The 21,195-nt window shown below is 35.3% G+C and overlaps 6 protein-coding genes and 1 long non-coding RNA gene across 8 annotated transcripts in view; 1 reads left to right on the top strand and 6 right to left on the bottom strand.

The window, feature by feature from the left end:
• The first annotated feature begins 48 nt into the window (after positions 1–48).
• On the top strand, positions 49–2,757 carry LOC17881985 (monodehydroascorbate reductase 2). Its single transcript, XM_006287723.2, has 10 exons — positions 49–173; positions 481–552; positions 644–695; positions 801–881; positions 969–1,087; positions 1,196–1,415; positions 1,512–1,630; positions 1,722–1,847; positions 1,937–2,077; positions 2,174–2,757. Exons 1-10 carry the CDS (start codon positions 120–122, stop codon positions 2,495–2,497), a joined length of 1,308 nt encoding a protein of 435 aa, XP_006287785.1. The 5' UTR covers positions 49–119; the 3' UTR covers positions 2,498–2,757.
• Positions 2,758–2,828: 71 nt separating this feature from the next.
• Positions 2,829–6,235, bottom strand: LOC17884182 (subtilisin-like protease SBT4.15). Its single transcript, XM_006289699.2, has 12 exons — positions 6,137–6,235; positions 5,954–6,045; positions 5,777–5,874; positions 5,545–5,691; positions 5,364–5,469; positions 5,080–5,284; positions 4,689–4,997; positions 4,501–4,601; positions 4,165–4,410; positions 3,958–4,066; positions 3,663–3,876; positions 2,829–3,509 (listed from the first exon to the last, which is right to left on the bottom strand). Exons 1-12 carry the CDS (start codon positions 6,233–6,235, stop codon positions 2,938–2,940), a joined length of 2,298 nt encoding a protein of 765 aa, XP_006289761.1. The 3' UTR covers positions 2,829–2,937.
• Positions 6,236–6,523: 288 nt separating this feature from the next.
• LOC17882475 (GDSL esterase/lipase At5g03610) lies at positions 6,524–9,876 on the bottom strand. The gene is made up of 5 exons (XM_006287978.2): positions 9,687–9,876; positions 9,396–9,608; positions 7,375–7,652; positions 6,988–7,294; positions 6,524–6,895 (listed from the first exon to the last, which is right to left on the bottom strand). Exons 1-5 carry the CDS (start codon positions 9,739–9,741, stop codon positions 6,675–6,677), a joined length of 1,074 nt encoding a protein of 357 aa, XP_006288040.1. The 5' UTR covers positions 9,742–9,876; the 3' UTR covers positions 6,524–6,674.
• Positions 9,877–11,613: 1,737 nt separating this feature from the next.
• On the bottom strand, positions 11,614–13,394 carry LOC17883356 (GDSL esterase/lipase At5g03610). Of its 2 annotated transcripts, none has more exons than XM_023781396.1 (5): positions 13,299–13,394; positions 12,970–13,179; positions 12,416–12,696; positions 12,002–12,311; positions 11,614–11,911 (listed from the first exon to the last, which is right to left on the bottom strand). In XM_023781396.1, exons 1-5 carry the CDS (start codon positions 13,342–13,344, stop codon positions 11,706–11,708), a joined length of 1,053 nt encoding a protein of 350 aa, XP_023637164.1. In that variant the 5' UTR covers positions 13,345–13,394; the 3' UTR covers positions 11,614–11,705. The 2 variants fall into 2 exon arrangements, with proteins under 2 accessions (XP_023637164.1, XP_023637165.1); XM_023781397.1 differs by having other exon boundaries at positions 12,970–13,176; positions 13,299–13,388.
• Positions 13,395–13,870: 476 nt separating this feature from the next.
• Positions 13,871–15,842, bottom strand: LOC17881296 (GDSL esterase/lipase At5g03600). Its single transcript, XM_006288064.2, has 4 exons — positions 15,608–15,842; positions 15,228–15,505; positions 14,742–15,048; positions 13,871–14,654 (listed from the first exon to the last, which is right to left on the bottom strand). The coding sequence occupies exons 1-4, from the start codon at positions 15,840–15,842 to the stop codon at positions 14,452–14,454; spliced, it is 1,023 nt and encodes a 340-aa protein (XP_006288126.1). The 3' UTR covers positions 13,871–14,451.
• Positions 15,843–17,447: 1,605 nt separating this feature from the next.
• On the bottom strand, positions 17,448–18,097 carry LOC111830163. Its single transcript, XR_002833529.1, has 2 exons — positions 17,855–18,097; positions 17,448–17,786 (listed from the first exon to the last, which is right to left on the bottom strand). It is a non-coding gene; the product is annotated as an uncharacterized LOC111830163 (long non-coding RNA).
• A 2,188-nt stretch (positions 18,098–20,285) lies between these two features.
• LOC17883700 (GDSL esterase/lipase At5g03590) overlaps positions 20,286–21,195 on the bottom strand; it is a 3,541-nt gene continuing 2,631 nt past the window's right edge. The window contains exon 4 of the mRNA XM_023781878.1: positions 20,286–20,485. Coding sequence (XP_023637646.1) covers positions 20,286–20,485 — 200 coding nt within the window. The remainder of the gene's footprint in view (positions 20,486–21,195) is intronic.

The following is a 21,195-nucleotide window of genomic DNA, read 5'->3' as shown; positions in this document are numbered from 1 at the left end:
GAACAAGCCTCCTATAAAAGCCCCTGACCCAATCATATTTCTCGGATCCGAGTGGAAAGGTAAAGAGACAAAACTGAAGTTAAATTAAAAAAAGAAACAGAGACGATTCGATCGCATCAATGGCGGAAGAGAAGAGCTTCAAGTATGTGATCGTCGGAGGTGGTGTCGCCGCCGTAAGTCTCTCTGTTCTTTCTCCTCTTTATCGGACTTATGCTTTCTTATCTCTTCTCTTACGAATCATTACACTGTCTTAGTGCTCACTGCTTTTTTTTTTGGTAAAAGGTGCTCACTGTTTTTCATCATTCGAGAAAATAGTTTCACTGATCGTATCTCTAGATCTATTGATTTTTAGTTTGATCCATATGAACTATAGGAGAACGATGACTATTGAGCTACTACTGTTTAGACAAACGAATCAGTAGCTTTTTACTATGTCTTAATTCAGTTTTGTTGTTTGTTTTGGGTGGTCTTGATTCATAGGGATACGCTGCGAGAGAGTTCTTCAAGCAAGGTGTCAAGCATGGTGAACTTGCCATCATTTCCAAGGAACAGGTAAGTTTAATGATGAATATTATATGATTCTAGGACTTAGCTCTTCAGGATTCTTGTGATTTATATAATATTAGTGAATTGTGTTACACAGGTCCCTCCATATGAGCGTCCTGCACTTAGCAAGGGATATATTCACCTCGACAGTTAAAATTCGTTCCTACATCTTTTTTTATTTTTTCATCAATTGGGTTGTAGTTTAGTATGTGCTTGGTTTTTGATTAGATTGTTATTTGTTTCATGGTACACAGATAAAGCTACACTTCCGAATTTTTATGTCTGTGCTGGAAGTGGAGGAGAGAGACAGTTCCCTATGTGGTACAAAGAGAAGGGTATGGTTCTTTTTAGTCTGCTTCATTACACTAAATTTCTCTCTACTCTTACGTGTAGTTTCTAACTGCTCCTTTTTTTTTTTGCAGGTATTGAGCTGATTTTGGCAACAGAGATCGTCAAAGCGGATCTTGCTTCAAAGACTCTTGTTAGTGGTACTGGACAAGTCTTCAAGTACCAAACTTTGCTAGCTGCAACTGGTTCTTCTGTGAGCACAAACTCTCCCTTTACTCTGTACTTTGGAATATTCCATCCAAGTCTTTTTTTTTTTTCTCTTTATTGCAATGTTGTCTAAGGAGTTTGTTTAATTGTGCAGGTCATAAGGTTGTCAGATTTTGGCGTCCCAGGTGCAGATGCTAAGAATATATTCTACCTGAGAGAACTTGAAGATGCTGATTACCTTGCTTATGCAATGGAAGTTAAAGAAAAAGGAAAGGCCGTCGTTGTTGGTGGTGGTTACATCGGTCTTGAACTCAGTGCTGCTCTGAAGGCTAACAACCTCGACGTTACCATGGTTTATCCAGAACCTTGGTGCAGTAAGTGAACACGTTTTAAGCCAAACCACTAACATAGAATTCTTATTGCTCTCCCTTTGTTTAACACCTCTCCTTTTGGTTGTGTCTTTGAAAAAGTGCCTCGGCTTTTCACCGCTGGCATTGCTTCCTTCTACGAGGGTTACTACGCCAACAAAGGAATCAACATTGTCAAAGGCACTGTTGCATCCGGTTTCACTACCAACTCTAATGGAGAGGTTAGCAATTAACATCACCGTTTAAACTTTACAAGCAACAGTTTTTCTCTTTACTGCTTCAACAATATCTCTTTGTTACTTAATGATGCAGGTCACTGAGGTGAAATTGAAGGATGGAAGAACATTAGAAGCTGATATCGTGATCGTGGGTGTTGGTGGTAGACCGATCATATCACTCTTCAAAGGTCAAGTTGAAGAAGAGAAGGGTGGTTTGAAGGTTTGTGACTTACACATACTCCATTATTCTGCAGTAACTGGGATGCATATATTGATTTTGTAACTCATGAGATCTTTCTTTGATTGCAGACTGATGGGTTCTTTAAAACAAGCAACCCAGATGTATACGCCATTGGTGATGTAGCAACTTTCCCAATGAAACTCTACAACGAAATGAGAAGGGTTGAACACGTTGACCATGCTCGGAAATCCGCTGAACAAGCCGTCAAGGTACTAATAAATGCCTATCCTTACAGTCTTTAACGAAAATATGAGTGAGTTGTATAAAAAGCATCGTTGATTCAATCGATTTGTATGATTTTGTAGGCAATAAAGGCTGCAGAAGAAGGGAACTCGATTCCGGATTATGACTATCTTCCATACTTCTACTCTCGAGCCTTTGACCTCTCATGGCAATTCTACGGTGACAACGTTGGAGAATCCGTAATGTTTGGAGACAATGACCCCAAATCGCCTAAGCCTAAATTCGGAAGCTACTGGATTAAAGACGGGAAAGTGGTTGGAGCATTTGTAGAAGGTGGAACTGCTGAAGAGAACCAGGCAATTGCTAAGGTTGCAAGAGCACAACCTTCAGTTGAGAGCATTGATGTGTTGGCTAAGGAAGGCCTTTCCTTTGCCACTAAGATATAAGAAGACAATTAAGCTAGTGTGAGCTTTGAGTTTGAGTGTCTTCATGTCATTTAAACTATTGATAACAGAGTGGACGCTTTTTGTTATTGGTTTGGCTCCCTTTCTTCGCATTGTTTGGTTCATGAATAAAATTGTAAGTGTCATTCAATTCAATTTTCAAATCTTCTCTTTCTTTCGAAATTTACCAATTTTCTTGTGTGTTTGTCACCGTCGGTACAGAAACCTTACTTGTGGTTAATCAAAGTTTGTTACTTGTTCTAGGAGATTTGTTCTTCGTGTTCATATTTTTTCTATAATCATATATAGTAATATTATATACAGGTGTTCTTATTCTGCCAAAATTTATTTCCTATTTGAGTTCAAGTTTCAACAAAACTAGACTTAAAAAAACCAAACACTACAATAAAACAAACAATGATCTAAAATAAAAGTCTTCGTCTTTAATAGTTGTTATCTGATCGGAACAACAGAATTGGGCTTCTCACAAGATGCCCTCTCGAATCATCCCATTCCACAGAAGCGGACACAATCCCTTTCATTGTCTCATCCCAAACTCCATCAATCATTACCTTAAAATTCTTCTTCTCTCCAGGTTTCTCGAAACTCATAGCCTTAGGAACAACCTCCACTTTCAAACCCTTCGGTACCCAAACCTTAGCTACGTAGTTCGATGGTCCGTATCCGACATTCCTCACTGATCTGTAGAAAACTTCCGATACTTTCGTACCCGTCGAGCTCACTTGCTTGTGCATCGACGGATAATTTATCCCGTCGGATCCTAACCCTCGTCTGAAATTCTCGCAGTTGTATTCCGTCTTCGTCGTGTTGTTCTTCTTACCGCCGATTAAAAGTCCGATGCTTGTGCTATTATACCCTTCTTTACATAGGAATCTTAGGTATGCGTCCTCGGTGATGTCGAAGACTAGACCCGGGTGAATCGCTCTTCTCGGGTTTATTTGACCCGACCCATAACTTAGTTCTGCTTCGTTGCCTTTGATCCTCATCGGAGTAGCTGTAAAGATTGGAACTTTCTGTTAGTTGTGAGGAATGCAAAGGTTGGGACTTTCTGTTAGTTGTGACTTGTGAGGAGTGTAAAGATTGGAACTTTTTGTTACTTGAAGAACGTTTTGAAGTTTTGTGTGATAATTTAGTTGATAAAGTTTACCTGTTGTCATAAGGGCGGATTTTATTGCGGCTGGAGACCAATCAGGATGGAATGATTTGACATAAGCTGCAGCAGCTGCTGCGTGAGGGCAAGCCATTGATGTTCCTGACATTATGGAGAAAAGTGTTTTTCTGTTGTCGTCTGAATAACCGGTGACTGATGCTAGCTTCGAGTACGCCGCGAGTATGTTTAGTCCCGGCGCTGAAATGTCAGGCTGTTGAAGAAACCGGGATCAATAGAATCACTTGGAGAAACCTTGAGAACAAATAGATAGATAGGAAGAGAGAAGAGAAACCTTAAGAATGTTGGGGCTGATTCGTTGAGGTCCTCTTGCTGAGAAAGAAGCAATTGAGGGAGCTACCATTTTGATTGTTTTTGTCTTAAAGATAACTGCTTGAGGATTTCTGTTGAGTTGGAATGCGTATGTGTGAGGAACACCAACTAAAAACAGAAGTTAAAAGGGGGACACATAGACATAGAGAGACGAGATATATTTGATTACTTGGTGGAGTTGATGTATTCAGAGATCTTTGTACCGTCTTCGAAGAAGACATAAGAGCCAGCAATGAGAGTTGAAGTGGCCATATCAGTCGGTTGTAGAAGTTGAACGATCACACCAGCTCCTTTTAAGCTTCTTACAACATGATCTTGACCTTGACCTCCATTGCCTCCTTCCTCGCGTCCTGCTTCACAGTAGACTACCTTCCCCATCACTTTATCCTCCCCTAATGTCCCGGACTCACAAGTACTGTATAAACAAACTCACAACCGTTTTAAGACGATCAAGACTGTAAAAATCTGAGAAAGATTTAGGTTTTTGCTCTGTTATGAGATTTACCTAGGCTCTCCATAGCCTCCTGCAGATAAGTTAGATGCAAGCGAACCGCTTGTTAACGGATACATTTTCTCTCTTGGAGAGAATCCGTTTAGAGAGATTCCCTGCAAAAGAGATATTGCACTCTTATTTTACCCGCCATTCAAGCAAGATCATGATGATACTTCAGTTCCTGAAAGAGGTATACTCACAGATGCGGTGAGGCCATTGCCGAGTTTGACAACAGTTTCAAACTTCCTGTCGAGTGAGTTGGCCGCGACAGTCATTACCCATGGCGCAAGGTTGGAGACCGTAAAGAGACCAGGGCCGTTATTGCCTGCAGAACACATTGTCAAGATCCCTTTCTTCATCGCGTGAAACGCTCCAATCGCAATTGGATCTTCGAAAAACGGAAGAGAGGCTCCTCCGATTGAAATCGATATAACATCGACCCCATCAGAAATAGCCTCATCGAATGCCGCCAACATGTCCATGTCTGTACATCCTGATTGCCAGCACACCTTCATTTGAAACAGAGAATGTATCTCAGATATTCCTTCTGCTCCAAGAAAACAGAGTAACCATAGAACCGGAAAAACAAACCTTATAAGTGGCTATTCGAGCTGAAGGAACACCGCCCCGAGCTGTTCCGTTTGCAATTCCAAAGAGGCTAGCGCTGGAGATTGAAATACCGGCAATTGTGGAAGATGTGTGAGTCCCGTGACCATCGTAATCCGCGGGAGAGTCTCCCTTGCCATCAGGAAGTCCCTCTTGGTCGAGATGGAAGTACTTTGCGCCTATCACTTTACTGTAATCCAAAACCAAATTAAAGAAGAAGAAAAGAGAGGCTGCAGAAACAGAGGACTATGAAAACAGAGCATTTGTACTTATTGCAACGAGTGAAGTTATTTCCAGTTACACATTTTCCTTTCCATTTAGCTGGAGGAGGACCAACGCCTTTGTCATCAAAGCTTGGTGAGTCGACATCGATTCCTTGTTACAAGAACAAATAGAGTTATAAATCCTCTTTTACCAATAAATTCAGATTTGAGCTCTAAGTTTACTTACCTGTGTCAAGAACTCCCACAATGATATTACTCTCGATTGCTACACTTCTTTTGTATTTAGACTCAACTAATCCTAGAAAATCCCATGATCTTGTCGTATGAAGCTGTCTTTGAGTATTCTTAAACACCGATACAACTCCCTCTTCGCCTGCAAGGAAACAATCCAGAAAAAAACAATCACTAATCACATCAAGATAAAACACAAAATTCATTTTACAGGTTTGTAAACTTACGTGATAGCTTCTCTGCTTCATGAGGAAAAAGCCTTGCCACAAAGCCATTAATGTTCTTCCCATAACTATATATTTTAACTTCTCTTGCTTTGCTCTCGCTGCAAAAAAATATATCATTTCGAATAAAAAATTCAGATAAATCTATAGCGATCCTATGAGCAAGAACTGGTTTCTTACTCTCCGATCACAGTCGATAAAAGATTATGATGGTTTTTTGCAGCTTCAACATGAAAACTCTCAGTTGCTTCTCCCATGTACACAATGTAAGGCTATAAAGACAGAGAAATAGAACACACTGATGAGAGATTAATTGGCTTATCACAGAACACACAGAAACATTCTTCACTTTTACATTATTACCTTTCTCTCGTTGTTATCATCTTCCGTGGCTGCTATAAACGCTGTGTTAACAAGACAAAAACAGAGTATAAACAACAGTAAATGCTGATTCGGAATCATCTTTTTTGATATCGAGATTAGTTAAAACTGAGATTTGCTTGTGGCTTTTGGCTAAGAAGAAGATCAATAACGTTGAAACTCTACAACGTTAATAAAACAAAGTGGACAATACTTAACAGCCAATAATCTTTTAAACTGATTGCTTAGGCTAAGTAATTAGTATAAGACTGAGAGTCCTTTGGCTTGTTATTAGGATCTTGTTAAACCTAACTTTCCGGTTTATTAGTTACATTTCATTTATTTCTTTATTTTGTTTCTCTGAATGAAATATAATAGGGTCTGAATGAGTAGTAGAATTGAACAAGTTTAGAGATTTTATTAGTCACACAATCTTTTAACACACACAACACACAAAATGAATGAAGAGATACTGAGAAACAGAAACAGAGCTCCATAAGAAGAAACCTGAGAAAAAAAGTGAGTATGTTTGGTTTGTTTATCACGCTTTAATCAAAGACGCAGTAAGACTTTCGCGTAAAACCGAGTAAACCGATCTCCATCCTTCTTCAGTAGGGTGAAGTCCATCCCAAAAGAAAGCAGATTTAGGATCATCACATACCATGTACTTCTTCACTCCCTTCTCATCTACACTTCCACAGTTATACTCCCGGCTCACACCTACGCAACACGGCTTCAACGGACTCTGAAACTTCGTACTCCCTAACATTTTCCACACATAATTAACTGATAAGACTTTCAAGGAAAAGGTTGTTCAAAAGGACTAAAAGAAAATGAAAAATCTTGTAATGTACCTGGATTAGCTCCTTTGTTCTTGAACACAGTCAAGAAAGCATTGTAGAGATCAAGAATAATAAAAGTCGACTGCTTGGTCTCGTTATTAAGCTTTGCCACAGCTTGTTGTAACAAGTTGTTGTGGAGGTTGACCAAAGCGTTTTGTGTCTCGTTACAACGCTGGAACGAGGATGCGACGGTGGAGGGAGGGAGACAGCCAAGCGGTTGAAGCGATGGTACTGCTATCTTTTTCACTCCCAAAGCGTGGATTCGCCTCAAATTCACCTCTGTTTGATCCACAACTTTCTTTATGAATCCTGGGAACTCCTGTAAGACACAACCAAAGTAAAATGAGTCTACATGCCTAATATACCTGATATAACTTAAGATATATGAATGATGCTTACAGAGGCAGGGCGGTTTAGGGCGATGAAATTGGAGTAGTCGTTGCCGGCGACACTGACGAGAGCAACGGAGGAAGTAAGCTCGAAAGGATAGTAGACATCGCCGGCGGTGAGGATGTTCTGGAAGATATCGATCTGAGTGGTCATGTTTGGCAATGGATTCTGAGTGTTGAACACTCCGGTTCCTCCGTACGCGAAGTTCATACCGTACTGTAAACGTTTCTTTCCCGCGTAGTCTTTCCAGAAGTATGGGATTGGTGACTTTATCCCCACAAATTTTGCTACAATCAAATTTGTATATTTTCATTTAGTTTAAAGTTAAGTATCTGGCTAAACCTTCGTAAGTTTCCGTATGTTAATTATAACACTGCATGTTCTATATAAAACTAACGACGACTTGAAAAAAAAAAAAAAAAAAAAAAAAAACTAACGACGACTATTTGACTTCACACAACCTCGTTATACTCATATCTCAGTCTTGGGCCAATATGATAAGAATATATTTCTCAGTTATTACTTATTAGTTTTATAACTTGATTTAAATTTGCAATCTGAGTCTTTCAAAAATCTTTCTTTTTCAAGTAGATAGTATACCAAAAACTAATGCAATATATCGTTGACATTACGCAAATTTAAATACATTTTCATCAATCCTAAGAAAGTTTAATTATATAGAAAGGCTATTGATTTAAGACTTTTTCAGAAGTAATGTTCATTAGACTACGTATGTATGCACTTTAACAGCGCAGATGTTGGTGTTTAGCTTTATAGTCTTTTTATATATAATAATGATAAAAGAGATGGCAAAAAGAAAAGCTTGAAGTGTTGTTGCTTTGTTGATGCTAAGTAAGTGGTACTGGCTATGATGAGAGTATTAAACAGACATCATAAAAATAAAATACTAAAAGAAAAAAGATATAAGAACTTATAAAGGACGAGTGGAAAAAATTGGATTCATCAGCACCGAATAAAATACAATGAATGCAAAAAAACTAAAGTGATGAGTGGTATAGCATTCTAGAGAAGATACATGTTACTGTGTGATCTTGCTAACGTGTTAAAATCCAAAGGAAAGTAACAAAATGTTTTTTTTAGGACTTAAGATTCATTATGGTTTTTAAAATGATGATGCTGAAAACGTAAAAAGCAGAGTATCGATATGTTTCTTGCCATAATAACACTATCAATTTTCACACTGTTCACCATTCCAACGTATTTTTGGCTATTTGTGAATTACATAATGTGTGTGTTATATAATAATAGTTTTTTTTTTTAGAACGCAAATAATAATAGTTTTTCAAAATAATATATGTAAGGAAAAGGACACTGGTATTTCACGAATCACTGACAAATGGTAAATGATCGAACTTATTTCCCTTACCAACCAAAATGTAAATTTGAGACAAATAATAGATTCAACATCACTTAACCGGAACGAATGTAAACCTAAATTCCTCAATAATATGTTTAATCCAGACACTAACAGATAAACATATTAAAAAAATTGTTCCAAGGAAAAGTTTTTATAGGATAATAAAAAGGAGAATATAAATAGTTTTTAAGATTAATAAACAGAAAGTAAGGAAAAAAAAAAAAAGCTTAGATAAAAAGCAAAGTACATTACAAGAAGAAGATGGCGAGAAGAAAGAAGAAAGAAAGCAAAAGTGAGTCGCGCACTGGATTGACACTAAAGACCACTCTTCCATCATTGTTTTTTGCACCTTATTTTATATTTTACGATTTCATCATATATCTTACTTATATGTTTTATGATACATGTTTAAGAATTAAGACATAAGGTTATAATTTTAAACATCGTTTGGTAATTAGGTACTTAACACTAATCAATCATTTACTTACCACATATTGTGTATCATAAAGGCTAAAAACTAAAGTTCACTATTTCAGCAGGAGACTTTTAGTGTTTGGTTTAGTCAATAACAACTTTGATTAGGATTTTTAATTGAAATATTTATAACAACAAGATTCATAACTTAGTATATAGCAAAGGAATAGATAGTTACCTAGAAAATCGGTGGCGACGCGGCCGTCGGAGAAACGACCGGCGGGTTTTCCGGGGAAAGTGATACCGTAAGGGAATTTCCAAGAACTAGAGAAAGACTTCTTGATGTTTCCGGTATCGGCATAAGAATCTCCGAACACAAACAGCTTTGTTGGTCTGAATGCATACAAGTGATGATTTTGATTCGATGCCTCCACCACTCCATTGATTTCTCCTGCATAATATAAAATATAAAATTAGGAAAAAGTTGTTGTGATGGAGAGCTATAAGATGGACCGTTAGTTTTAATTACCAAATATGAACAAACTGAATAGAAAGAGGAAGAAGAGTTTGAACACAGAATCCATTTTCAAGATTTAGAGAGCAAAGAGTTCTCTTTTAGCGACCCAAAAAAAAGGAGAAAGGACAGGGAGAGAGAGTAAGTGGAAGAGAGAAGATGAGACTAAAAAAAGAGAAAACTTTGAGAATTGAAATTGAATTTGTGTTCTCACTAATGAACGTTTTTTGTGGCTTTATATAGTAAGCCACTAAACTAAGCCTTAGCTTTGGTTGTGAAACGACTATACGATCTGGTCAACTTTTGTATTTTTATTCTTTGTGTTTTATTCAATTTTGTTTTGCACCATTTGAGTTTCTTAATTATCTTAGTTTAATTTAATGTCTACGTGTGATTACTATACGTTTGGGATAAGAGATATAAACGGTCTTAGTTGGTAATTTAGTATAGTATAGAGTATGATAAACTATAGTTTTTACTATAATTAACTATCGTAATTTAGATGTTCTCATCACATGGTACGATTACTTCAAATTTGTAGGCTAAACTTGTAGTTCTCACTTCCGTAGACTAACTTGCAAAAAATATATCAAATGAATAAGTAATATTACATTAGTTTAATTCATATAGTAAAGATTATAACGTTTGCCAAGCAATCTTGAATTAAAATTACGAAAAACTGTCTTTACGTTTTTAAGTACGATATATTATTTTTTTATTTTTTTGGACCAAGTAAAATATATATTTATTATTTTTTTTTGGACCACGTACGATATATATTTTTTTATTTTTTTTGGACCAAGTACGATATAGTATTTTTTTCTTTTTTGCATTTGAATTTTGATATGAGTTTATATCAAAGAGTAGTTTTCCGACACCATCAAAGATTTTGCATAAAAGTCCTATAGTTATTCTCTCGAATTTTAGGTTGAAACGTTTTTCCAAAAGCCAAAACGTGGCGGCCTACCCAAAAACAAGACTCTGTATTTCCACGTCAATGGAATATTAGCATACCTTCCTTGATTATTGACTATCTTTATTTTCGTTAATTTATTGTCCCAGCGATCGTTTTTATTAATTAATTCCTCGTATTACTCAGTGGGATTTTGTTTTTAATACTTTTCCCCAATAATATGTACCTACTATTATCACTAATATATATATAATCAAATAGGCTAAAACTATTCCAGGCAAAACTCCCTGAAAAATGGTTTAACACGATGAATAAAAAGACACACGTGAGGGTTTAGATGTCGTTTTGGACACCTGACATAACTTCATGCCGCATGCAAGAGAAGAGATGTTTGCAAGAGTCTGTTGTTACAAACCAACCACAAAAAAGAGTCCTAGACCAACCAAGCCAAGCGAAACCAATGACGTGGCGATCTAGTTGCTCTCTGCAATATTGGGCTTTATTTGCGCCTATATAAGGAATATAACAATAGTAAATGGGCTTGATTCGAAATAATTACATGGGCCTAACATTGAAGCATGAAAACCTAGTGTTACTTCCGTGTCTCTTCGTTTTGTCGTTTCTTCTTCGCCAAGCTGCCTCTTCTCCACTTTTCCGGCAACAATGGTGAGATTTTTTTCTAAACTAACCGTCCATGAGAACCTGAATTAATTTCTCCAAATCAAGATTACCATAAATGCATAAGTGAATTACATGAATTAGAGTGGTTCAGGGTTTATCCTCTGTTTCCAAAACTGATGATTTTGGGTTTGTTTGCAAGGGCTGCAGGAACGTTGATGCTGGTTGTGCATACAATATGAAGTAAGAAAGAAAGATTCATGTTATTCTCATTCTTCCACTGTTTAATAGTTATGTTTTCATTTATCTGTTGTCTGTTTTATGCTTTTGGCAGTAAGAAGTACCATTAGAATTTAGACGGCTAATTTAGCAAACCGAGAGCTATAGACTACCTTTTCACAGAGAACGTTCTTCATCTATTTATAATATTTCTCAATTAATAAATACTGTAAATTACTAAGTTGACAAATGTGAATGAAGATATAAGTCAAATGAAAAGTTGTTTACACTTTGGTCAAAAACTCGGTTAGAGGTTTGCCTAACAATGAGTAAACCGATCTCCATCCTTCTTGGCTAGGGTGAAGATTATCCCAGAAGAAGTCTGACTTAGGATCATCACACAGACTATACTTCTTGACACCTTTCTCGTCCACATTCCCACAATTCCCTTTGCAACACGGCTTCAATGGGGTTTCAAATTTCTTACTCCCTACAATTTAATAAAGCCAATCACACACACAAAAAGAAAGCCTTAACTAACTACCGTTTCCAAAGGATCAAATCTGAAAATTTTCGTTACCAAGATTCGTTCCTTTCTTCTTGAAGACGGCCAAGAAAGCACTGTAGTAATCAAGCAATACAAAACTCGAATGCTTTCCTGTCTCGCTATTGAGCTTGGCCACTACTTGCTGCAACAACTTGTTATGTAGGACTACCAACGCATTCAATGGCTCATTGCAACGCTGGTACGAAGATAAAACGGTCAAACTGGGAAGGCAACCGAGTGGCTGTAGCGACGCTACTGCTATCTTTTTCACTCCCAAGGCGTGGATACGCCGCAAATCTACCTCTATTTGACTCAGGACTTGCTTTATGAATGTTGGGAATCCCTGCAATGCAAGATGGGGATGAATATACTCAAAAACCGAACAAAGTGAATAATAATAATTAAACTCAACGACCGAACAAGACGGAAACGATGTTTCATTCTTACCGCGACGGAGCCGTTTCGGATGTAGTAATAGGAATAGTCGTTGCCGGCGACGCTGACGAGAGCGATAGAAGAATTGAGGTCCGAGGGAGAGTAGATGTTGCCACTAGTGGTGAGAAGCTTCTGGAAGAAATCGATCTGAGTGGTCATATTGGGCAATGGAGTTAGAGTGGTGAACACTCCTGTTCCTCCGTACGCAAAATTCATTCCGTACTGCAACTGCTCCTTTCCTACAGACTCTTTTGACACGTACGGGATCGGTGACTTTATACCCATCGCTTGCGCTGCATCCATCCATATCCACGGCCGACACAGTCAAGTTTTTGGTTTAAAATTGTAATATATTAAAGACATGAATAAATCATATAATATTAAACAAAAAAAAAGCATATAAATATTGTGTCGACAAAATATATCTAAATTAATTTGAGTTAGAAAAGTTACAAGTAATTTCAATAACTTGATACTGTGACACTATGTGAAGTTTATGAGGAAAGATAGGTATTAACAATGGACTAGACGTGACAAAACCTTAAAGGATAAAGAGAGGTGTATACCTACAAAATCGGTGGCGACGAGGCCATCAGAAAAACGACCGGACGGTTTACCGGGGAAAGTGATACCGTAAGGAAATTTCCTAGATACAACTTCAGGCTTTATTATATTTCCTGTATCCACGTAAGAATCTCCGAACACAAATAGTTTCGTTGGTCTGACATGGTACAAGTTGTGATTCTGATTTGAAGCCTCAACTCCATTGATATCTTCTGTAGAAAAAAAAAAAAAAAGAATTTTTACTCTTTGCAAATAATCATGACTTTGAAATATTCCTTGGTTTGGTACGAAAGCTATTTATATATATGAATATGATGATTGTATAAATTACCAAATAGGAGAGAAGAGAAAAACAAGAACGCAAGGAAATGTTTCATCGAAATGTGTTGCAAGATTTGGTGCAAAAGCTTCTTTATTGTTTTGTTTAGGACGAAAATAAGTTTTAACATCACATATATAATCCCCTTCTAAAGCTAGTCCACTTCACACTTTTATATAGAGTAATAATTAATAATTCATAGAAAAAATCTTTTTTTTTTCTTTTGTTTTGAAGTCAAAGATAATTAATGTTTTAATATTTTATTTGATCAAACCATTATGACTTTCAATCTTATCTCCTTTTCTTTTTTCTTTATTTTTGGTAAGAGAAATGAAGAAGAAATTTACAAAGATTGAATGTCTTACTTAATTTATCACATTCCTAGTACAAATTTAATTGAAAAGATAAAATATAATCTAGCTAGATAAAGACAACAATTTATTTTACCTCCATATTAAAATGACTAACCAGATGTTTGTTAAGCATCACCGGTTCACCACTATTCTCCAGATTTGTAATGCATTACCATCAACACATTCGTATAAGTTGGAATATTTTTTTATCTTTTATATACATATCACCCCTATAAAAAAAAAACAAATATACTGATCAAGACGATATGAATGGCTTCTCGTGCTTTTTGTTTGTCATGGTATTATGTGTCCGGTCGAGTGACGGAAAACTATTTGGAGAAAATTTAGTTCAGTTTAAGAACTCTCTTAATCCAGGAAAGCAAATCAAAATTTCGTGTACTTTAAACAAAAAAGAACAATTTCAACTTTTTATGGACCCTGGAGAAACCTACGATTATAAGTTTCATGGCAAATATCTTCTCAAAAACAAAATGGATTGTCAGTTAACGCAGGGAGTACTTGGAGATGTATTGTTTAGGGCATATGAAGGTGCCAGTGGCATATTTGATCATGGTAAACAAAATTTTTGGGATGTTAGAGAAGATGGAGTTTACTTTACACATGGTAAAGAAACGCCAAAATTAGAGTATAAATGGATACCAAAATCTTTTATTTCGTCTTTGTTTTAATTGCAATTTCTTATCTTATGTTAATGAATGAAATATTGCAATCATATTTTATTGTTGATTCCTTCATAATTAAGAACAAATCCAAAAGTTATAAATTTCATTTGGGAGTTTTAACAAGTGGTTTTACGGTTTGGTCATTGAGTCGGTTAAAGGGTTCTCTAATACTGAGTAAACCGATCTCCATCCTTCTTGAGTAGGGTGAACTTCATCCCAAAAGAAAAAAGACTTAGGATCATCACATAAGGTATACAACTTTTCACCCTCATCCAAACGCCCACAATAACCATCGCAGCACGACTTCATCCGGTTTTTAAATCTTTTGCTCCCTGCGTTTTTCACAAACCAATCACACACAAAACGTTTTGATAGTAGCTAGAGATCAAACGTAAAACCTTTGTTACTTGGATCCTCACCTTTGTTCTCCAGCACGGTCATGAAGGCGTGATGAATATCAATGATGTAGTAATGCTGACCTTTCTTCTGAACCCTGGACTGTTCGTTGAGCTTGACCACCACTTTTTTCAACAATTTGTTGTGGAGTTGTACCATTGCGCTTTGTGACTCGTTGCAACGCTTGAACGAGGATGAAGAGGTGTAAGAAGGGAGGCATCCGATCGGCTGCAGCGATGTCACTGCTACCTTCTTAAACAAGAGGCCACTCAAAATTATCATATTAACGTGTAAATAATCCACCACTTGCTCTACTAACTCCTTCAATCCCTGTAAATTATCAATGAAGATAAAAGAACAGGACACCAAATAAAAGTATAATTTCTTCTTGTTTTTTATATTTTTAGAGCTAAATTTAACTAAAGGCAACGTTTAGAGTTAAAGAGGTGTTAATGAACCAATTGGATTTAACCAGACCGTAGCTGAAAATTCAATGTTTTTATTCTTACAGCGGCAGGGCGATTTTGGTCAATGTAATAAATATAATCGCCTCCAGCGTAGCTGATGAGAGAGACGTCGGAGGGAGTAATGTCTCCTTGGACACGGCCGGCGAGGACGATGTCTACCAAGAGATTCACCTGAGCAGATATATTGGGGAATGGACTATTCGTAGAGGAGGAGTCCAACACTTTGGACGCCCCGAACGCAAAATTCATTCCTTTTTTTAGGGTTTTCTTTTTCCCGTCAGTTCTATAAAGATAAGGTGACTCTGCCCCTAACACTTTTGCTGCACCAACCAACACAATAAATTTATGTAACATCCGCTTCAATATGTGATAAATAATATAATATAAGATCTAGACATCGTTGGAAGTTGGGAGAGAGGAACCTAAAAAATCGGTGGCGATGAGACCATCAGAATAACGACCGGAAGGTTTACCGGGGTAAGTGATACCGTAAGGGACGGCCCAAGCCTCTGTGTCGCTCTTCGTGTTTCCGGTATCAGCGTAAGAGTCTCCGAACACAAAGAGCTTTGGTGTTTTTTTGGGTCCAAAAAGCTTGTCTGAACCCAACACAAAGAGCTTTGGTGTTTTTTTGGGTCCAAAAAGCTTGTCTGAACCCATTACTCCATAGATTCCTCCTGCATATATATAAATTTATTTAAAAAAATCGAAAATCAAAATTTGGCCATGGAATTATGAAATTATATAAATTTACCAAAGAAGAAGTAGAAGGAGAGAACTAAGACTTTCATCAGAGAATACATTTATAAATTAAAAGTTCAGAGTAAAGACTTCTCTTTTGTTACAAGAATAAGTTAAAGGAATGGAGAGAAAAGAGAAAAAATATGGAAGTGAGAATTTTTAGGATTGGGATTTGAATGTTTTCTTACTAATCTGGCTTTCTTTAGAGCTAGTAACCTTAAAAAAAGTTAAAGGAGTTGATTTTGGTGTCTGTGTGATTAACGAAGGACAAAAATAATTTCAAAATTAAAAAAAGCGTAACAAATAAACTGGAGAGGAAATCGAGAGTATGTGGAGGAGATGGGATTAAAGAAGAGCAATTTGAGGATTGAAATTCGATCGAGTGTGTTATTACTAAATCATTGTGTAATCTTATATATATGCTTTATGCTTATTTAACTAGAAATATTTTAATTAACACATACGGTAACGAAAACAGTAATTATATATTTCTGGGGCACAACTCGAATGCAAATTTAGATGTGTTAGTACAATCTTCTGCAACGTTTCACTTGGACGAGAATCAGAATCAATCAAAAATTGACAAGAGAATTGCCAAAATGATTTCGTAATGGAATATTTCCATCACGGACATGTAAAGAAACTGTCCCACACCGGCATCGAAATAAAATATTATCGTTCCCGTGAAGAAAATGCAAATAATTTGGTTCCACGGTGATGGAAATCATAAAACAACTATATGAAAGAGTGACAAGATAGTTATTAATTCTCCAGATTATAATACATTACCATAGGTATATTGTATTTTTGCATTTATTATATATTTGACCAGAAAAAAAACACATTTTATATATATATATATATATATATACATATCTCAACAGTTTATATAAGTTAAAATATTATATCTTTTATACACATATTACCCTTACTAAACAAACACAACGGTTGATTGAAACGATGAATCACCTCTCGTATTTTTTGTTTCTCATGGTTTTGTGTGTCGGGTTGGGTAATGCGTTCCTGTTCGAGAAAAATTTTGTGCAATTTCAGAATTCTCTTATTTTAGATAAACAAATCTTGATCTTTTGTAAACTGAACGACCACCAAATATTCTTAGTTTTCTTAAACCGTGGAGAAGCATATAATTATAGATTCCATGGTGAATTTGTTCCCAGAAACAAAATGGATTGTGACATAAGGGAGGAACCACGTAAACATGTCAGGATCAGGGCATATGAAGGTCCTAGTGGCGCATTTGATTATGGTAAAACGAATTATTGGGATGCAAGAGAAGATGGAATTTACTTTACACATGGTAAAGATGTGTCAAAATTGGAGTATAAATGGTAAAAATAAGCGTCAAAATGAAATATAATATATTTATCTTTGTTTTATTTACCATTTCCTATTTTCTATTATTTGAAATTTGGAATGGATCATATTGAATTAAAAAAAAATATTGAAATCGAATAAATTGTCTTCTTTTTTTTTTATAACTTTTATCAACTTGTCTATGCTCAATGAATTAAAGATATATTTTTGTTAAGGATTAAAAACAATAAACAGAATTCGATTTCAAGAAATTGGAAAAGGCAAAGGTGAAAGTAAATAACTAACAAATGGAGTTTTTTTAAATGCCCAAAAATACACTTTGGTCAAACTAAAGACACGGTTAGAGATTTGCCTAATTCCGTATAAATCAGTCTTCATCCTTCTTGAATTGGGTTAATTCCATCCCATAATAAGAAAGCAGACTTAGGATCGTTACATAACGTATCTTCTTCGCACCCATCATATCCACACGTACACAATCGCCTAATTCGCAGCACGGCTTCAGCGGGGTTTTAAACCTCTTGCCCCCTGTTATTCCCACAAACCAATGACATACCAAAAAATAAAAATAAAGATCAAATAATGTGTAACCTGACCTTTTTCTCCAAGACGGCCATGAAGAGGCTTTATGAAGATCAAAGATGACGAAACGTTCCCCTTTGGTCCTAAACTTGTCCTCTTTGTTAAGCTTGGGCACAGCTTTCTTCAGCGACTCGTGGTGGAGCCTCACCAAATCGCCACATGACTCGTTGCCACGCCGAAATGGTGACACGTGGGAGGCATCCCTGCGGATGCAGCCACGTAACTGCTATATTCTTAAATTTTAGTCCGTTCATTATCTCTAGACTATACTACAGACTACAGTATATAAATTATTTCTACGTTATTACTAAATCATTGTGTAACCGTATATATGCTTTAACTAGCTAGAGATGTTTTAATTAACACATACGGTAACGAAAACAGTGATAATATATATATATATATATATATATAACTCCACTCGAATGCAAATTTGGATGCGTTATTAATTTGTTACTAACCTTTATATTATGTGGTCGTCCGTGTTGATGTCCTAACAATTTTATAGTATTCAACGAACAGTCTTTTCAGGATCTAACTCTGGGATATGTATGGCGTAAATGATGTAAACTGTGAGATGGATAGGGAGAGAGATTGTTTCATCAGAGAATTGCAAAATTTAGAGGAAGGCTTTTTTTTTTACTTTTTTTTTAAGGATTAAAACTTTGACATCATTTCCTTTGTATCAAATATAAATTAATCTCATAATAAATGATTGTAATTAAAATTTAACAATTTTATTAAAAGAGAACTGTTTACTAGCTAAAGATAAAACTCAGATCTCAAAAATATTATTTTCTCAATCATTAACCTTGTAACCTTTTTTGTAAGATACAGTATATTTTTAAGACCAGAAGAAGGAAAGAAAAAAAAAAAAAAAAATTTCTTTTGTGACAAATCTAATCAGTAATTAAAATTTTAACCTTCTCATAATTATTTTTTGGTAAAGTCACTTTGACTACCACTAGTTCAACATTATTGTCCAGATTTAGAATACATTACCATAAAGTTATTTTTTTTTTTTGCATAAAACATTTATTATATATTTAACCCCAAAAAAACATTTGTTAAATATATTTATAGTAAAATTTAATTTTCTGTGTATATTAGTTAGAATATTCTATCTTTTATATACATATTACCCCAACTAAACAAAACAACGCTTGGTTGAAACGATGAATCACCTCTCGTATTTTTTGTTTGTCATGGTTTTGTGTGTCCCAGGGTTAGGTAATGCAAAACTCGGGGGAAAAAATTTAGTACAATTTAAGAATTCTTTGATTTCGGCAAAACTAATCAACATCTTTTGTAAATTGAACAACCACAAACTATTCATAGTTTTCTTAAAACGTGGTCAAATATACAAGTATAGTTTCCATGGTCAATTTGTTACCAGAAACAAAATGGATTGTGACATAAGGGAGGAAAACCTTAAATCTGTCTGGATCAGGGCATATCAAGGTTCTAGTGGTGCATTTGATCATGGTAAAACGAATTATTGGGATATAAGAGAAGATGGAATTTACTTTACACATGGTAAAGATGTGCCGAAATTGGAGTATAGATGGTAAAACACCAAATTTGGAGTATAAGAAAAAGTATAATATATTTATGGGTGTGTTGGCAAACTAGTACGTTTTTGAAACATAATTATAAAAGTAGTACATTTACTATTCATAATTAGCAAAATAGTACATTTTTACTATTTCAGATATCTGTACAGACAGACAATTGTACAGTAACATATTATTGTACATCAAATATTTGTACAAAGGGAAACAACTACAAATAAACATATTTACACATAAACAAATATACATATATAGACCAGAAAATATCTGTACACATACAATTATATGTATATACAGACCGCTGTACGGATGATTTTCCGTACATCGACACACAATTGTACATAAGAATAGCTGGACGTATCAAAATTTGTTTGAAAAATATTTGAAATTATTAAAAAAATGCATATCAAATTATAGAGAAAAAAATATAGATTTTTATGTAATTGAAATTTTATATAAACCAAATATATTTTGATGAATATTTTAGTTATTAGATTTAAGAGGATTTTTAATAGTGTCTAAATAGTGTTCAAATAGTAAAAATGTATTAGTTTGCTAATAATGAATAGTGAATGTACTACTTCTACAATTATGTTTCAAAAATGTACTAAAAATCCAATTAATCCTATATTTATCTTTGTTTTATTAACCATTCCCTATTTTCTGTTATTGGAATTGATCTTATTGAATAAAATATTTAAATCAAATAAATTTTCTATGTGAGTATCTCAATGAGTTAAAGAAATATTCTTGTTAAGAAGAAAAAACAATAAATGGAATTCAATTTCAAGAAATTGGAAAAGGCAAAGGTGAAAGTAAATAACTAACACAAATGGATTTTTTTTAGATGCCAAAAAATAATTGTACACTTGGGTCAAATTAAAGACTCGGTTAGAGATTTGCCTAATTCCGAGTAAATCGATCTCCATCCTTCTTGAGTTGGGTTAATTTCATCCCAGAAGAAAGCAGACTTAGGATCATTACATAAAGTGTACTTCTTCGCACCCTTCATATCCACACGTGCACAATCGCCTTCGCAGCACGGCTTCAACGGGGTTTTAAACCTCTTGCTCCCTGCTATTCCCACATGCAAACCAGGGGCGGACCCACATGTCATATGGTGGGGGCAGCTGCCACCAGCAAAAAAAAAAAAAAAAAAATACATTAAAAAATTATTAAAAATTAGAAAAAAAAAAATCTGACCCTACTAAAATTGTTCTTCTTTCTTTTTTTGTCCCCACCGAACAAAAGCCCAATATCAAGTTATCAACCCATATAGCAAACAAAAATATTAATATATAAACCTAAAATAACTAACTTAATAAATTAAAGACCTAAACCTAGTTTGTTGTTATTTTTTCTCCTATTCTTTTCTCCTCTGGTTTTTTTTGCTGTACACGACGATTAACAAGTGCAAGTCAACAAATATCAATTGGTGAGTCTTTTTCCTGCTTTTTATAGAAATTATTATAGTGTGATGTGACATTATTACTGTAGGTTTTCTAAATTTTTAACTAATAACATGTTTTTGTTTTATAGCTAAATCACCAATATGAAAATTTTTTACAAACCAATTCCTAAACCAACGCCACACTCCAATATCGATGATCAACCACGGGATCTAGCTAACACCAATGTTGATGATCAACCACTGGATCCAGCTAACACCAATGTCGATGATCAACCATTGGATCCAGATAACACCAATGTCGATGATCTGCCATGGGATCCAGCTAAGAGAAAAGAGATAGTGAGTTATCACTTTTGATTGTGTGTTCTAGGTA

This window comes from Capsella rubella, unplaced genomic scaffold (assembly GCF_000375325.1).
Source record: "Capsella rubella cultivar Monte Gargano unplaced genomic scaffold, Caprub1_0 scaffold_6, whole genome shotgun sequence".
Taxonomy (NCBI): domain Eukaryota; kingdom Viridiplantae; phylum Streptophyta; class Magnoliopsida; order Brassicales; family Brassicaceae; genus Capsella; species Capsella rubella.
The sequence above is the reverse complement of the archived record's forward strand: the minus strand, read 5'-3'. Positions and strand labels throughout refer to the sequence as shown.

Excerpts from the sequence above, each read along its gene's own strand:
- LOC17881985 (XM_006287723.2), top strand. The coding sequence starts at position 120 with ATGGCGGAAGAGAAGAGCTTCAAGTATGTGATCGTCGGAGGTGGTGTC. Across the intron at positions 696-800 it reads GGGATATATTCACCTCGACA|ATAAAGCTACACTTCCGAAT; the intron begins GTTAAAATTCGT and ends CATGGTACACAG. Across the intron at positions 1,088-1,195 it reads TAGCTGCAACTGGTTCTTCT|GTCATAAGGTTGTCAGATTT; the intron begins GTGAGCACAAAC and ends TTAATTGTGCAG.
- LOC17884182 (XM_006289699.2), bottom strand. The coding sequence starts at position 6,235 with ATGATTCCGAATCAGCATTTACTGTTGTTTATACTCTGTTTTTGTCTT. Across the intron at positions 5,692-5,776 it reads TGAAGCAGAGAAGCTATCAC|GCGAAGAGGGAGTTGTATCG; the intron begins GTAAGTTTACAA and ends GTTTCCTTGCAG. Across the intron at positions 4,602-4,688 it reads GCAATGGCCTCACCGCATCT|GGAATCTCTCTAAACGGATT; the intron begins GTGAGTATACCT and ends TCTCTTTTGCAG.
- LOC17882475 (XM_006287978.2), bottom strand. The coding sequence starts at position 9,741 with ATGGATTCTGTGTTCAAACTCTTCTTCCTCTTTCTATTCAGTTTGTTC. Across the intron at positions 7,295-7,374 it reads CCCTAAACCGCCCTGCCTCT|GAGTTCCCAGGATTCATAAA; the intron begins GTAAGCATCATT and ends TGTGTCTTACAG. Across the intron at positions 6,896-6,987 it reads GAACAAAGGAGCTAATCCAG|GGAGTACGAAGTTTCAGAGT; the intron begins GTACATTACAAG and ends GGAAAATGTTAG.
- LOC17883356 (XM_023781396.1), bottom strand. The coding sequence starts at position 13,344 with ATGAAACATTTCCTTGCGTTCTTGTTTTTCTCTTCTCTCCTATTTG. Across the intron at positions 13,180-13,298 it reads TTTCTCTTCTCTCCTATTTG|AAGATATCAATGGAGTTGAG; the intron begins GTAATTTATACA and ends TTTTTTCTACAG. Across the intron at positions 11,912-12,001 it reads GAAGAAAGGAACGAATCTTG|GGAGTAAGAAATTTGAAACC; the intron begins GTAACGAAAATT and ends ATTAAATTGTAG.
- LOC17881296 (XM_006288064.2), bottom strand. The coding sequence starts at position 15,842 with ATGGGTTCAGACAAGCTTTTTGGACCCAAAAAAACACCAAAGCTCTTT. Across the intron at positions 15,506-15,607 it reads CATCGCCACCGATTTTTTAG|CAAAAGTGTTAGGGGCAGAG; the intron begins GTTCCTCTCTCC and ends TGGTTGGTGCAG. Across the intron at positions 14,655-14,741 it reads GACCGTGCTGGAGAACAAAG|GGAGCAAAAGATTTAAAAAC; the intron begins GTGAGGATCCAA and ends TGAAAAACGCAG.